General features: G+C 35.4%; 1 protein-coding gene across 1 annotated transcript in view; it reads left to right on the top strand.

Annotated features, from left to right (window-relative positions):
• The window catches only part of LOC145661915 (uncharacterized), a 213,892-nt gene that overhangs the window by 170,683 nt on the left and 28,933 nt on the right, over nt 1–14,276 (top strand). Inside the window, exons 22-23 of the mRNA XM_081727262.1 lie at nt 7,472–7,534; nt 8,044–8,070. Of these exons, the coding sequence (XP_081583388.1) occupies nt 7,472–7,534; nt 8,044–8,070 (90 nt within the window). The remainder of the gene's footprint in view (nt 1–7,471; nt 7,535–8,043; nt 8,071–14,276) is intronic.

Raw genomic sequence — 14,276 nt, 5'->3', positions numbered from 1 at the left:
CTTGCAATGGCTGTCAGACGACATTTGAGTGACGTTGACTGCGGGCGATTAGAACTAGGCCGACCCCAATTGGACCTGGTGAACAAAAGTGTCGTGTCAAGGCTGTGGAGTCGCTTGCAAAATGGACATTCAGTCAGTAGATGTAATGAAGGAGGTCGTTCAAGGAAGTTGTCGGCCGCCAATGACCGGTTTCTTAGAATTGCTACCAGACATGACCATCAAGTGTTATGCTCTCAACAGTCAAATGATTTGTTTCAGGCGACAACGTGTTAGTCGTGAAAGTTTTCGTCGACGACTCAATACAGGAGGACTGTATGCCAGTAGAACTGTATTGTGTGTACCATTGAAACGGGAGGAGAAACGTGCAAGTTACCATGGTGTCAGAAACATGTTGCATGGGGGAAACACTAGTGGACAAGCGATATGTTCTCCGAGAGCCTTGATACAGCCTGTCGTCTGATTCTGGTCGAACATTAGTGTGGAGAGAGCCAGGAACAAGCTATCACCCAAACTTCATTACTGAACTGCCATCCTTTGGCGGTAGTTCCATCATGGTGTGGGGTGGGATCATGCTGGATGTGAAAACTAACTTCCATAATGTGGAACATTGCAGCTTCACGGCACAACGGTATCGGGATTAAATTCTCCATACACATGTGCGCAATTTCCACGGAGCATTTGGTCCGGACTTCTGTTTGCGGATGACAATGCCCGCCTTCACCGTACACATCTGGAGTATCTGGAGAGCGAAGAAGTTACGCGCACTGCATGGTCTGCATACTCGCCGGAGTTGAATCTCATCGAGCATGTGTGTGATGCTCCTGGGCGTCGAATAGCACAGCGTAATACTTCACCACGCATTCTTCCTGAACTCCAAAAATCTCTCCTCGAGAAGTGGTGCCATCTGCAGCAAGACTTGACCAAGGCTCTGATTTGCAGCGCGGAGGCTAGATGCCGTGCCTGTGTATCTGTTTGTGGTGGTCACACGCCATATTGACTGCCTATGCCCTCGCACAGTCCAGTTTACATGTCGAGACATCGTGGTTCTAAATTTTCTGGCCACCCTGTACATCCTAACTGTACTCTCCACCTTCATCTTTGTTGCATTGTGCATCTGTCCCGTCTTTCTGTTGATTATACTTGGAGTAGTGATCTTGTCGTTTTATTTTTTTCTACTTCCTTCGAGTTGCTTAAGTTTTGTGGAGCAGTGTACTATACATTCCTCTATAAATGCATTTTTCTTTGCATTATCTTGATTTTTGTAAGTCGTTTTTCAACAGAAGAAGCAATCAAATCAGGTATGGAAGAGCACTTGGCGTTCATACTAAATTTCAAACCTTTTCTAAAGATTTCTTGAAATCATTTTAGAACCTTCAGTTTAGTTAGATATAGCAAAGATTAGTTTGAGAAAGATCATTACTTAAATTATTACCGTCCACATTAATATTTACCTATACTTTCAATTATGTTATGTAAAATTGACTCTGCTTCTGAAGATGGTATATTTTCCACTAACTGTTATCAAGGGCACCGATTTCTCTGTAAATTTGGGAGGGCCCATTCAGATGCAAAAGGTATATATATGAGGATTTTAAGACAAATTGCATTCAAATTATGCAAAATATTGTATATTCATAAATACAATACTGGGGCCCACATGAGCTTTGGGGGGCCCGGGGCCCCTCGCTTCCCCCTTGACTGTTATTATTCATTTAGACCGTTGTCTTTTACATGTACGTTCTTATTCATTTTAATCCTTAGCACCATTGTGGCCAAAATTATCGTACAGGTTACGAAGAGTTGCACAAATGTATGATTTAAAGTAACTCTAAAATTTCCTATGAATTTAGAGAAACGATTAACTATTTTTACAAAAATGTCAATTCAGATATTTATGAAGTAAGATGCCAATGCTAACTTATATACATTGGTGTGGGAAAAAAATAAGTGAAATTTGAATTAAAGAATACGTAAGAGTTTCCATAAGGAAACGATTCATCTGTGTCAGTTTTGCCTAAACATTTCATGGAATGAAGTACACCATAAACAATGGACATATACTACATAAGGATGCTTCGCCAATTGAAAGAAATATTTATGAATCATTTGCCTCCCGTACCTAAAGGGCATAATCGTGGGACGTTAAACTGAAAGATTTCATTTCATTTTACGAATCATACTTCATCAGGATTAAGGACTGAAATTAAACTACGATAGAGGCATACTGGGTAAACAGTGGGACTGTATATAATAAACTATCAGATTAAAAATAATTAAAGAAAATAAATAAGCACAAAGAAAGTAGGTAAAGAAATGAAAACTGTACGTAAGTCTTAGTATAGGAATTCTTCCACACATCCAATTGTAGCAGATTAATCTTGCAAATTGGCTACACTATTTCCAATATAAAGAATTAATGTGAAATTGTGAGTGTTATATATGTTTAAAAAGTTATAATAATATTGCTTTTTAATATTCAACAAAATACAGCATATGAGGAAAGAAACGTACTCTTCTGACCAGTTCAAAAATGTCTACAGATTTATGGAAATACGTTATTAAGAAGATCAAAAATATGAGTCCAATTGACAATTGACCATCATCTAATAAATTTATACTTTGATGAAAGACTTCAGTACCTTTGAAACCTAAAATTTATATGTATCAAAATAAAAGTGACTATGTTTTGTGATTTCATAGGTCTTGAACCAACCGATTTCGATCAAATTTTCAACATGGATGAGGTTCCGGCCTGGAATTGTTTTCATAATTTCACTTTGATGGTGCAATTTAGGGGAGGGGGAGGGAGAAATATTTAAAAATGACCGAAAATGACCAATATTAGTGTCGAATCCATAGTTTTCGGGGTCACTTAAATTAACGGTAACACTTTCGATGCCGTTTAAATTCAGATTCAACCCGAAACTTGGGGGGAGGGAGAGGCGAGAGATATATAAAAAATGATTGAAAATGACCGATATTAGTGTCGAATCCGTAGTTTTCTGGAACACTGAGACGAACAGTGACACTTTCAATGCAGCTTAAATCTAAATTTAGCCCTTTATGTCCAAATAAAACGTATTTTTCGCGTTCGAAGAACGGGTATTCTGCTAGTTATTAATAAAGTAATAAAATAAGCATGTAAGCTAAAGTAACGTATTAAATTTTTATATACGAGTGCGGTTAATGAGAATAAAACTGTTAAAATATATATATAACCTAAGTGGTTTTGAAACTCAGAGGTTTAAGAGAGGTATTTTAGTGTAAAAATAGCCAATCAAATTTAAAGTGTTATCAAAAACATAGTTTTAAGAACAATGTTTTGTGGAAAAATACACAAATTTAAGTGTTCTTGAAAACAAAGTTTTATGGAAAATATATGGTCTATCTAAAATAGAAGGAAAACTAGAAAACTATTACTAGTTATTGGTAAATTGTTACAAGAGATTTTATTGTAGCACTGTAATACTAGTTTCGCAACCATATTCCATTCCTTCGCTCATGGTTCATTCAAAGAATTATATCTAGTTACATAAATATTATGTTAATACATACGAGGTGTGTTCGAAAAGTATCGAACCTTATTTGTTCCCTTGTAAACCAATGAAGCGCGGGAGACTTTCTTCAATGTAGATATAGAGGGGACACTCACAGTGTAGATATAGAGGGGACACCCACAGTGTAGATATAGAGTGGACACCCACAGTGTAGATATAGAGGGGACACCCATGCGCAGTCCTGAAAATTTTCCAGCCCACAGAAAGCGTCAGTCACCGAGTAGAGCAGCGATATTGAACCCAATTTTGCCAAAAGCTTGGCCATACCCAAGCGGAAACCATTCAATCGGTTGGATACATTCAATTTTGAACGAGAATTTGGGCATGAGAAGAGTGTCCTCGAAATTCGATTCAGGCTTTCATCGCCAAACACAACATTCGTGTTTGTCGTTAGACTCCCTACTCACCAGACATGGCTCCGTATGACTTTTGGTTATTTCCTAATCTGACAATGCCACTAAAAGGGACCAGATTTGAGTCAAGAGAAAATATCATGCGGAATTCGAAGTCACGGTTGCTCACCATTCCAACACTTGTGTTCCAGAAGCGTTTCCAAGAATGGCGGGAGCGCTGGGAGAAGTGTATGCATTATCAAGGAAACTACTTTCAAGGGGATTAGTGTTTCGGATTTTCATATCAATAAATACTGTATATTTTTTCCAACCAAAGGTTCAATACTTTTCGAACACACCTCGTATCTTGGTGATTTACACTAGGGATGGCCAGAACAAGTTCCTGGTGGAACCGGTTTTCGGGTTTGAACGAATCCGGTTCTAGAAGATCCGGTTCCGGAACTGGTTTTTCGGATCAAGGTCTGGAACCGATTCCCAAGATCTAATTCTGGAACCGGGTTTTCGGATCCAGGTCTGGAACCGGTTCCTAAGATCCGGTTCTGGAAGCGGGTTTTCGGATCCAGGTCAGGAACCGGATCTTTGTGGCTATCCCTAATTTACACAGTTAATAATTTATGTAAAGGGGATAAATTTCCTTCGTTCTATACCCTTCGGTAGCAGTGAATAAATATAAGATTAAATCAAATGAAAGTAAATAACATGAAAAATAAATAAATTAAAAGAGATAAATAATACTTTGGGCAATAGCAGAAAGGTTATGTACAATATACAAAATAATTGCATTATATTCTTGTAACTTGCGTTTTAACTATGATAATGAGCATTAAGTCATTTAATATTAAATTATTCAGATGTATTTGAATAAAAATTAATAGGATTATGTAACACATACACTCATTTGTAGCTCGAATTTACGTCAGCTAGTTCAATTACTCTTTGGATATTAAGCAGTGATAAATCTTATACCAGTAAATTCACTGTTCTTTGTGAACTTTGCAATACCAAGAAATAAACATGTAAATGCAATGCAATTTATATCACAGATTCATAGCATGTCTAAACAGAAATAAACAATTTCACAATCGTACAATACCCTTAACCTTGATAAATCAGCATAACGTGGGACCAAATAGACGCTGAATTTGTTTCTAAATAATTGTCTTCACGCTGCTTGTATGCGAATTTACAAAATACACGAACTCCTGGAAGACGCTGAGAAGAAGATCGTGAGATATGATATCCCATGCATATTCGAGAAGCGATATTATAGACGAGGCCTTGCAGGCCACTGAAGCGGTGGTACTTATCGTGTCTGGAAGAAACGTTGCACGTTCCAGGATACATACGGCCAAGTAATGTTCTGCTGAAAAATAGTGTCCAGAGTTTTCTGAAGGAAATGTATGCTCATCTTTGCCTCTAAAATTTTCTTAATGTAGTAGTCACAATGAGATTTTCTCCAATGCCTAGAAGCCGAGATCCTGTATTGTAATCGATCTGTTGCCATTTGACCACTATGATGTACGATGGTGCATGGTAGGCGATTGCGCTTCCATGAGGAACTTGTAGGATAATACAACCGTCCACTTCACATCTTGTTAGAAGTGGTGTTTACGTGTCCATTGTATCCTGAGGCAGTTTTAGTTGTCGGTCAATGGAAGCTGACGCAAAGAGATGCGTGCCTGCAATCCAGCATTTAGTAGGCACTGTCGAACCGTTGATGCAAAGATATGTATACCCATTAATAATTTATACTGTGAACGATTCTTTACGGTCCGTCATTATCATATACGGTGTCTCTCCCCCTGCATTGTGGTTATACTGGACAATAAATCACTACCTACGATTGGTTTCTGTTTTTATTTATTTATTTATTTAACAACCACCAGATACAGTTAAGAGGTCATTTTATACTGGTTATCTAACAACAACAACAACTACAACAATAATGGAAAGGATTTGGGAAGGTGTCGGCCAGGGCCTGTTTAGTAGGTACCATCCCGGAATTTGCCTGAGGAAAACCCTGGAAAACCTCAGTCAGGATGGTCGGCAGCGGGATTCGAACCCGCGACCTCCCGAATGCGAATCCAACACTCTACCACTTGAGCTACTTCGCTCGGTTTTGTTTCTACACACGCATCATTATCTTGGTGGCATTTCTATATATGTACTATTTTCGCGATACGAAAAGCTGCTTCCTGTACACGAACATTCTACCCCGTTCAAACGAAGTCAGTCATTTACATTGTGTCCTGCTGCTGTTGATAGGTCATAGTGACACTTACTTACGGATTTTCTGCGTGCTCATTGGCATGGGACATCCGAGTTCGATTTCAAGTAGGAGTTCATGTAGTTCGGATCCCACGTTAAGCTGTAGGTCTAGATCTCATAAGCCCTCGCTGCTGAAATGGATCTAAAACCAAAATCAAATTAATACGCACTCATCTACATTGTACTACTTCAGTGCTACTTAAACCACTCTCTTGCGGTACTACTCTTTAGAACGGACCGAGGACTCCTGGCCAAACTCATCTTTTATCCCGATAAAATTTAAATAGTTCGTATTGCTCGTACAAAGCCAGTGAGTTTGGTTGCATTCCCGTAATTTTTTCTTGGGGTATTTTCCTGGGTTGATATTTTGACAAACATCACTGTAATATTTAAGGATAACTTGAGGGACTAACTTCGTAGCAAATACAGAATAAAATTTGACCAAAAAGAGATGAAAATAGATCTCGTACCACTTTTCGACATACGTAAAGTTAAAGTCGTCTTTGTATTCTTTAATATTCCTTTTACTTTCACATTTGTTTCTAAAGATATTAAAGGCAACTAGTACTTTTGTAGAATAACTGTTTACTTCAAATGTTAAAGAAATACTCCCGAAGTTCGATTTTAAAAATTTGTAATCATGACAAGAATAAACAGGTATTCTTTAGGCAAGAGCTTAAAAGTTTTAGTGGGAGGTATGCAAAATTGACCTATTAGCCTTCTCCTCCCTTTACATGGTAGTGAAACAGAAATTTTCTCCGAAATTCGGTGTTGCCAACATAATTCGAACTGGACGACAGTTCTCTGCAAAAATAGAGGGGGGAGGGAGTGAGTAAAAGTTGATCTTCTCCGTCACACGAGAAAGGAATGAAATGTCTTAAATGTTTTGGTGAAGAAAAGTGTAGTCTGGAAACTCCGACTGTTTAGTGTTGGTTTGTTATTTGCCACTTTCAACCTGCTTTCAACAGAATATTTCTTCTTCTGTTGAGAAGAAACGACCCATGTATGCAGGGAAGTTGGTCAGTGTTTGTTTATTTCCCCCTTCTTTATAGAAAGAAAAAAAGAAAGAACCCACATGCGTAAGTCATTAATCACAGTGTAACCAAAACTATGACAACGTCGTTGGACACACATTAAGTTTTAATGTCACTTGCAAGAGGATACGACTGTTCCCACAGTTCCGATCACCACTCACTAAGACTTTTAAGCTATTGCCTAAAGAATAATTGAGAATGTTTTGTGACACTGGTTGCTATTTGCTGATGCTTTAAACTAATTATGTATTCTTTCCAGGGTCCGATGGGTTTACGCGGAGAACCTGGTCGAGCTGGGGAGCCAGGAAAGCCTGGCTCCATGGTAAGATGTGCAACTCATTTAAGAAGTTTTTTTCACATTCCTCTAACACCCAGCTTCTTATCTAACATCACTTAGTTGCCAAGTAGTATTTGCTTCTTATTAGCTAATCTGTCATCTTTTAAATGGGTCATATGTGCAAATAGTTAAAGGTAATTTTGATATTGTGTCATTAAAAATTTTGTTTTTATTAAATCAAGTTCAATCATGTGAGTTGTAATTTTATAATTATGAATCGTCCATACGATACAGCTAGATTGGAAAGGCTTTGTGCATATGACCCAGATATTCCCCTCCAAGAACGTAGCTTTTATTATTTTTTTTATTTAGCTTTGGGGTTGTCGTCCTAATTCGTTTTAGCCTTTATTTTCTTATGCTGCCATCATCGTGTCATTATTAGCTTCAACTAACCTAGCATATAAAGCCTGTGCATTGTTGTTTCATAATGCAACTGACTTTTTAATGTGGGTTTTTTCTGTTGTGCAATCTGATTTTGGTTTTATATTTTCCAGGGCCCCAATGGGCTTGATGGGATAAAGGTAGGTTACTTTCCTAAGTCTTAAAAAAAAAAGTAGCTGCACATTAGGATTTGTTTGGTTGTGTCAGTAGTGGTAATTGTTTTTTTTTTTAATTATTTTCAAAATTTGCTTTTAGTATACTTTAATCGCTTATCTAAGTAGGCATAGTAATATTTATGTATTGCTTCTAAATTTGCTTTTTAAAATATATTTTTCTTTTCTAATTAAAGATTACAACTTACTTTCCTTCTTGGTTTAAATAGAATCTTTCATTTGTACCTAGCTTATGAGAACAGACAAAAGAAACGTACTTAAAATATCATCATATGAATAGTATATAGCATTACGTATTTTTTGCAATGATTTTTTTTTGAATGAGTTAATCGAGAATTTTCCATGGAGTCAAAAGATGATGAAATCTTTATTTGAATTCCTTTCTTATAGATCGATTGATTTTTAAATACGTTGATTGTTACAATCTTATTGAATGCAGGTATATAAGCCTAATCTTTCCTAACTATATATAAAACTACATGAACTGACATGAAATAAGGAGGTACTTCCTGTTGACATGAAAATGTGAAATTTGGCATGAATGTAGCTTTCCTGGACTAACCCACAAGAAAACTACCAAAAGTGAATATTTTTAATTTTTTAAGGGGTCTAAAGAGAGAATGAAGAAATTCCCCATGTTATTTAAATGCGCCTTTTTGGGACCCATAATTTCATGTTTTAGGTGCCTGGAATTAGAATAAAAACTTGAAATTCGATATGCTTGTACTTTCTCGTTAGCATTACCTAAGAAAATAACCAAAAATAAAAAATTCCAACTTTAGAGTGGTTGTATAGGGAATTGAAAAAATCTTTCCCATGTTATTTATATGGGACTTCTTCTACACTCCAAAATGTTTAGACGCTTCCGGCAGGATTAGTACGATGAAATTTGGCATGATTGTAGCCTTACGGTACTAACCCACAGGAAAATTGCCAAAAGTGAATATTTTTAATTTTTAAGGGGTCTAAAGGGAGGATGAAGAAATTCCCCATGTTATTTAAATGCGCATTTTTTGGACCCATAATTTCATGTTTTAGGTACTTGGAATTAGAATAAAAACTTGAAATTCGATATGTTTGTACTTTCTCGTTAGCATTACCTAAGAAAATAACCAAAAATAAAAATTTCCAACTTTAGAGTGGTTGTATAGGGAATTGAAAAAATCTTTCCCATGTTATTTATATGGGACTTCCTCTACACTCCAAAATGTTTAGGCACTTCTGGCAGGATTAGAACGATGAAATTTGGCATGATTGTAGCCTTACGGTACTAACCCACAGCAAAATTGCCAAGAGTGAATATTTTTAGTTCTTAAGAGGTCTAAAGGGGGATGAAGGAACTCTCATGTTATTTAAATGGGTGTTTTCTTGGGATACAAAATATTATACTTAGATAGTTGAAATATGAAAAGAAACTTGAAATTCCGTATAATTGCCTGTTTAAAAGGTACGAGGCCGTAGGCTAAGCAAACGTGGGGATCAATGGGCGAAGTCCCCAGCTGGGCCAATTCAGGAAATGTTAAGAGCAAATGCACGAAATTCACTATTGATGCAAAGGTTGATGCATAAGAGACGCAAGGACATTGACCGAGCAAACATGGAGGTCTGGTGGCCCCCAACTAACCGAAGGCTAGTTTACTAATAAAACGTTAATGATAATATGAGATGTAACCCAGATAAGCCTGATTAATTTTATTCGGTTTTATTACAATTGCTTTCCTGTAATTTATTTCATCTTGCTTCAGATCAGTGGTAAATATTTTAATAATTTTAACACACTTTACCCCTTGCTAATAGTTTTGTTTCACTTGGTAAAAATGCATACACTCACGCATTCTCTTTAAAGTAAGATTAATTACTAATTACTTGCTTGATACATAAACTATGATATTTAATATTATTTTCGTTCAAGAATATTTTAGAGTATACTTGAAGAATCAAACTGTAGTTGATAAAGGTATAGATCTTCCATTTCATTTAAAAAAAAAGAATTTTGAAATAACATTTCATCGGTTGATTGAAACTCTTTGTCTATCTGAAAATCGACAAAAGTGAAAAAAAAGTCTTAAAATTTTACATAGTCTAATGATACGAAAACAAATAGTAATTCTTAGAGTAATTACAAGGTATAATCAAAAAATATAGTAAATGATTTTTTTTAGCAGCAACTGCTGACGCAATAACCAGTGTTGCCAACAAGTTGGTACAAAAAGTCGCTAAATGGCAAATGAAATGACTCCAATTTTGGGTGAAAAGTCGCTAAATAATTATTCGTGGAATTCTCTCTCTCTATATATATATATATATATATATATATATATATATATATATACTTTACGATCAATTTCACATCAGCAAAATCAAAAATGAGTTTAGAAAAACGAACACAATTAAAGTCTACAAAGAACAAATCTTACACTTACTTCACTTTTGCTCACACTTTTACAAATAATCAGCTTTCTATGAGTAACGTATTATTTGTACCTTTAACCGGAAGCTCTGCAATGGAGTTATTAGAGGGCAAGAGATAAACAGCAATCAAAGCGAGAATATGCAGATAAATGCTACGTACTTTCCCAGCTCGTCAGCACTTCCGCAGATTCAAAAAAGCAAAAGAAAAATAAGCATGATACATCTGAACTGATTCGAACTAATAGCACTTGATTACAGGTCAAGTTGTTCGCAGCACAAAAGTCACTAGATTTGTAAGTAAATCGCCACACCAAAAAAGTCGCTAATCGGAAAAATTATTTTTTGACTCTTTCCTGAAAGTCGAATCCTTAGATTTAGCGACCTTTCCCCCAAATTGGCAACACTGGCTATAACCATTTGATATAATTTGTCCGATAGCCTGATCCGTTGAGACAGGTAACGTCAAGTTGTAACACGTTCTGACTTGTCAGTCAGCGTCCAGAACCGCTAGAGTGAAGCTGTGTTTTTACCCTGTCGGTCGCGCATCATGGATTTGAACAACGCGTGAACATTAAGTGAACTTTAATGTGAACTTTAATGCAAAAAAAAGTGCCATACAAACTCATGAAATGTTGAAATTTTTGTATGGCGATAATGCTATAACTCTGAGTGATTTGAAAGTGGAAATGAGACGGTAGAAGACGAGCAACGTTTGGGACGTTCATTAACCCCAAAACTGGAAGAAAATGTGCGCAAAGTGGCAAAGATTGTTCGTTCAACTATTCGAGAGCTTTCTGAAGAGCTAATCATTTCGTACGGGTACGTGCAAAGCATTTTAACCATCGATTTAGAAATGAAAAGGGTAAGTGCGAAATTCGTTCCCCGACTTCCGACTGACGAACAGGAATTTTTGCCCGAAAAAATATTCCTGTCTGTCCATATCCACCATACTCTCCAGATATAACATGACGCAACTTCCAGCTCTTCCCAAAAATTAAAACCGTGATTAAAAGCAAGCGTTTGGACACCATTCCTGACATTGAGTGGGCCACGACATAGCAGCTGAATGCCCTTCAAGAAATTCTTTCAGTCATGGATTCAAGATGTGAGTGGAATATGTGGATTGCTAGTCAAGGACAGTACTTTGAAGGAAATTAAATTAAATTCCATGTAAGCTTATTACTTTGTTTCTAATAAAATTATTCACCGTACTTTTTATCAAATTCCATGTAAGCTTATTACTTTGTTTCTAATAAAATTATTCACCGTACTTTTTATCAAATTCCATGTAAGCTTATTACTTTGTTTCTAATAAAATTATTCACCGTACTTTTTATCAAATTCCATGTAAGCTTATTACTTTGTTTCTAATAAAATTATTCACCGTATTTTTTTATCAAATTCCATGTAAGCTTATTACTTTGTTTCTAATAAAATTATTCACCGTACTTTTTATCAAATTCCATGTAAGCTTATTACTTTGTTTCTAATAAAATTATTCATCGTATTTTTTCATCACACCTCGTGTTCTTTAATCAAGAAAAAAATATAACAAATTATACTTTACACATTTATCATCTCATCATTGTCACGTTACCATCAACATCGACAGCTAAGTTTCTATAATTATTAAAACAAAGATGAACAAAAGCAATATTTTCCATTTAACTGTTGAAAATGACGTATGTTTAAATAGATCACGGGTTCCATTAAAACCCCATAGTTCATTTAATTTCGTTTGTGAATTGGAAGCGTTTTCTTTGTCGTAATATGTTAATTGTGATATTGTATCCTAATGTGAAACATATTTGTTTAGCTTAAACAACTTCAGCGATAAAAATATCGTGCTGAAATTTCTATATAAAAAAAATGTATACTATAAAATAAATTCTTTAGAAATCATACACTTGATGTTAGTTTTACGGTTCAAAACAATCGATATTTCATTTAGAAACCATACACGTGATGTTAGTTTTACGGTTCAAAACAATCGACATTTCATTTACATTTTCAAAGTTAAATCTTCACAAAGTAAAAAATATGTAGAAACAAATCATGTACTAAACAAACCTTTATTCTATATGCAACTTTAATCAACGAGCGTGATAATTTAAAATGCAATTCTAGCATTTGTTTTAGTATTATAGATTAATCCAGCCATCTTCTTATGTTAGTTTCTCTTGATAGAGATCACTAGATGAAATAATAGAAGTAGGTTGGATTAGACAACATTTTGTTCTAATACGTTTTATCTCTAGTAAATAGTTTCTTGGGATTATTTCTTGTGATCAGGAGCTTCAAATTTTCACGGATTATCGGAGATATTTAGAACTAGTTACTCTGATGTTACCGAATTTCTGATTTTCTTCGTATTCGGAATGGAGTTTGTCTTCAAACAAACTAATTTCTTTAACAACGAAAAGAATAGTGTTTCAAATAGTTTATTCCCTTAATCTTAAGATCCTATCAAGATCCTAAGACAAATATTTGGACCCAAGAGAAACAGGAATGGCGGAAACTTCATAACAAGGAACTACATAATTTTTATCGTTTACCAAACACTGTTAGAATCATTAAGTCTAGGAGGCTTAGATGGGCAGATCATGTAGTCAGAATGGAAGAAAGTAGGAATGCTTTCAAAGCTTTATCTGAAAATCCAATCAGAAAACGACCATTAGGAAGACCTAGGCGCAGATGAGAGGACAATATTAAGGTGGATTTCGCAGAAATAGGAATACAAAGTAAAAACTGGATCCAGTTGGCTAAGGATAGAAGTCAGTGGAGAGCTTTCGTGAACGCGGCATTGGATCTCCTGTTTCCATAGGCCATAGAATTAAAGTGTGTTAGTTATTCCTTTAATATTGAAATTCTTCAAAATACGTCCATTCATCTTAAAATGTGATTCATGTTTCCGGATATTCCGTGGTACTGTGTGAGTGGCCCATTGATAGTCAAGTAGCTACGTTAGGCATAGTTACATAGCCAGACAATAATCTAGTTTATAGTTAATTAGCTACATAGTTAGAGATTAGCAGTATACGTGTAATTCCGGAAATTTATTAGGAATTTTAATATTTAATTCAAACTCTTATACTAGAAATGATAGAAGTATCTACATCTGTTATATTGTCTGTTCTACCTCAAGTAATGTTTCGCCTTTTCTGTGAGCTTGGCACTTCTAATATTTATGTTGCAGGTAGTTGATATTCGTAAGTACTTAAGCTCTTCTTTTTCTTACTAATCCAACATCTTTCCAGTTTCTCTTTTTCGCATGCACTTGTATTAATAAACTTTACAGTCATGTAATGTTTAGCACAAAGTTTTTGTAATGACAAACTTTCTGTATCTCCAACTCATTACTTTGTTAACATGAAAGATACAGCATGTTCGTTTTCATTTTTTTGATTAAAATTCAGTTTTATTAACAACGCTGCCTGTTGCACTAATAGTGGAGCTTTGAAATGGAAAACTGAAAAGTATAAAGCCATATTAAACGATTACGTGATCATACATACTATAGACATATAATAAATGTAATTTAAAACACAGGGAATTATTACACGAACTGTTCTCATATCGGCAATATTTAAAAAATATATATATTAAACTGCAAGGTTTATATATTTGTGGAAAATTATTTTGACAATGATATGTCGGAAACCTAGAAAGATGTCGTTTTCACTTTTCGATTGCAAATTTTGTGTAGATTGTTCAGTTCTAATTGAATATTTAAAACCAATGACCGTCATTTGATTTATTAC

This window comes from Thermobia domestica, chromosome 10 (genome assembly GCF_964235325.1).
Source record: "Thermobia domestica chromosome 10, izTheDome1.hap1.1, whole genome shotgun sequence".
Lineage (NCBI taxonomy): Eukaryota > Metazoa > Arthropoda > Insecta > Zygentoma > Lepismatidae > Thermobia > Thermobia domestica.
The sequence above is the reverse complement of the archived record's forward strand: the minus strand, read 5'-3'. Positions and strand labels throughout refer to the sequence as shown.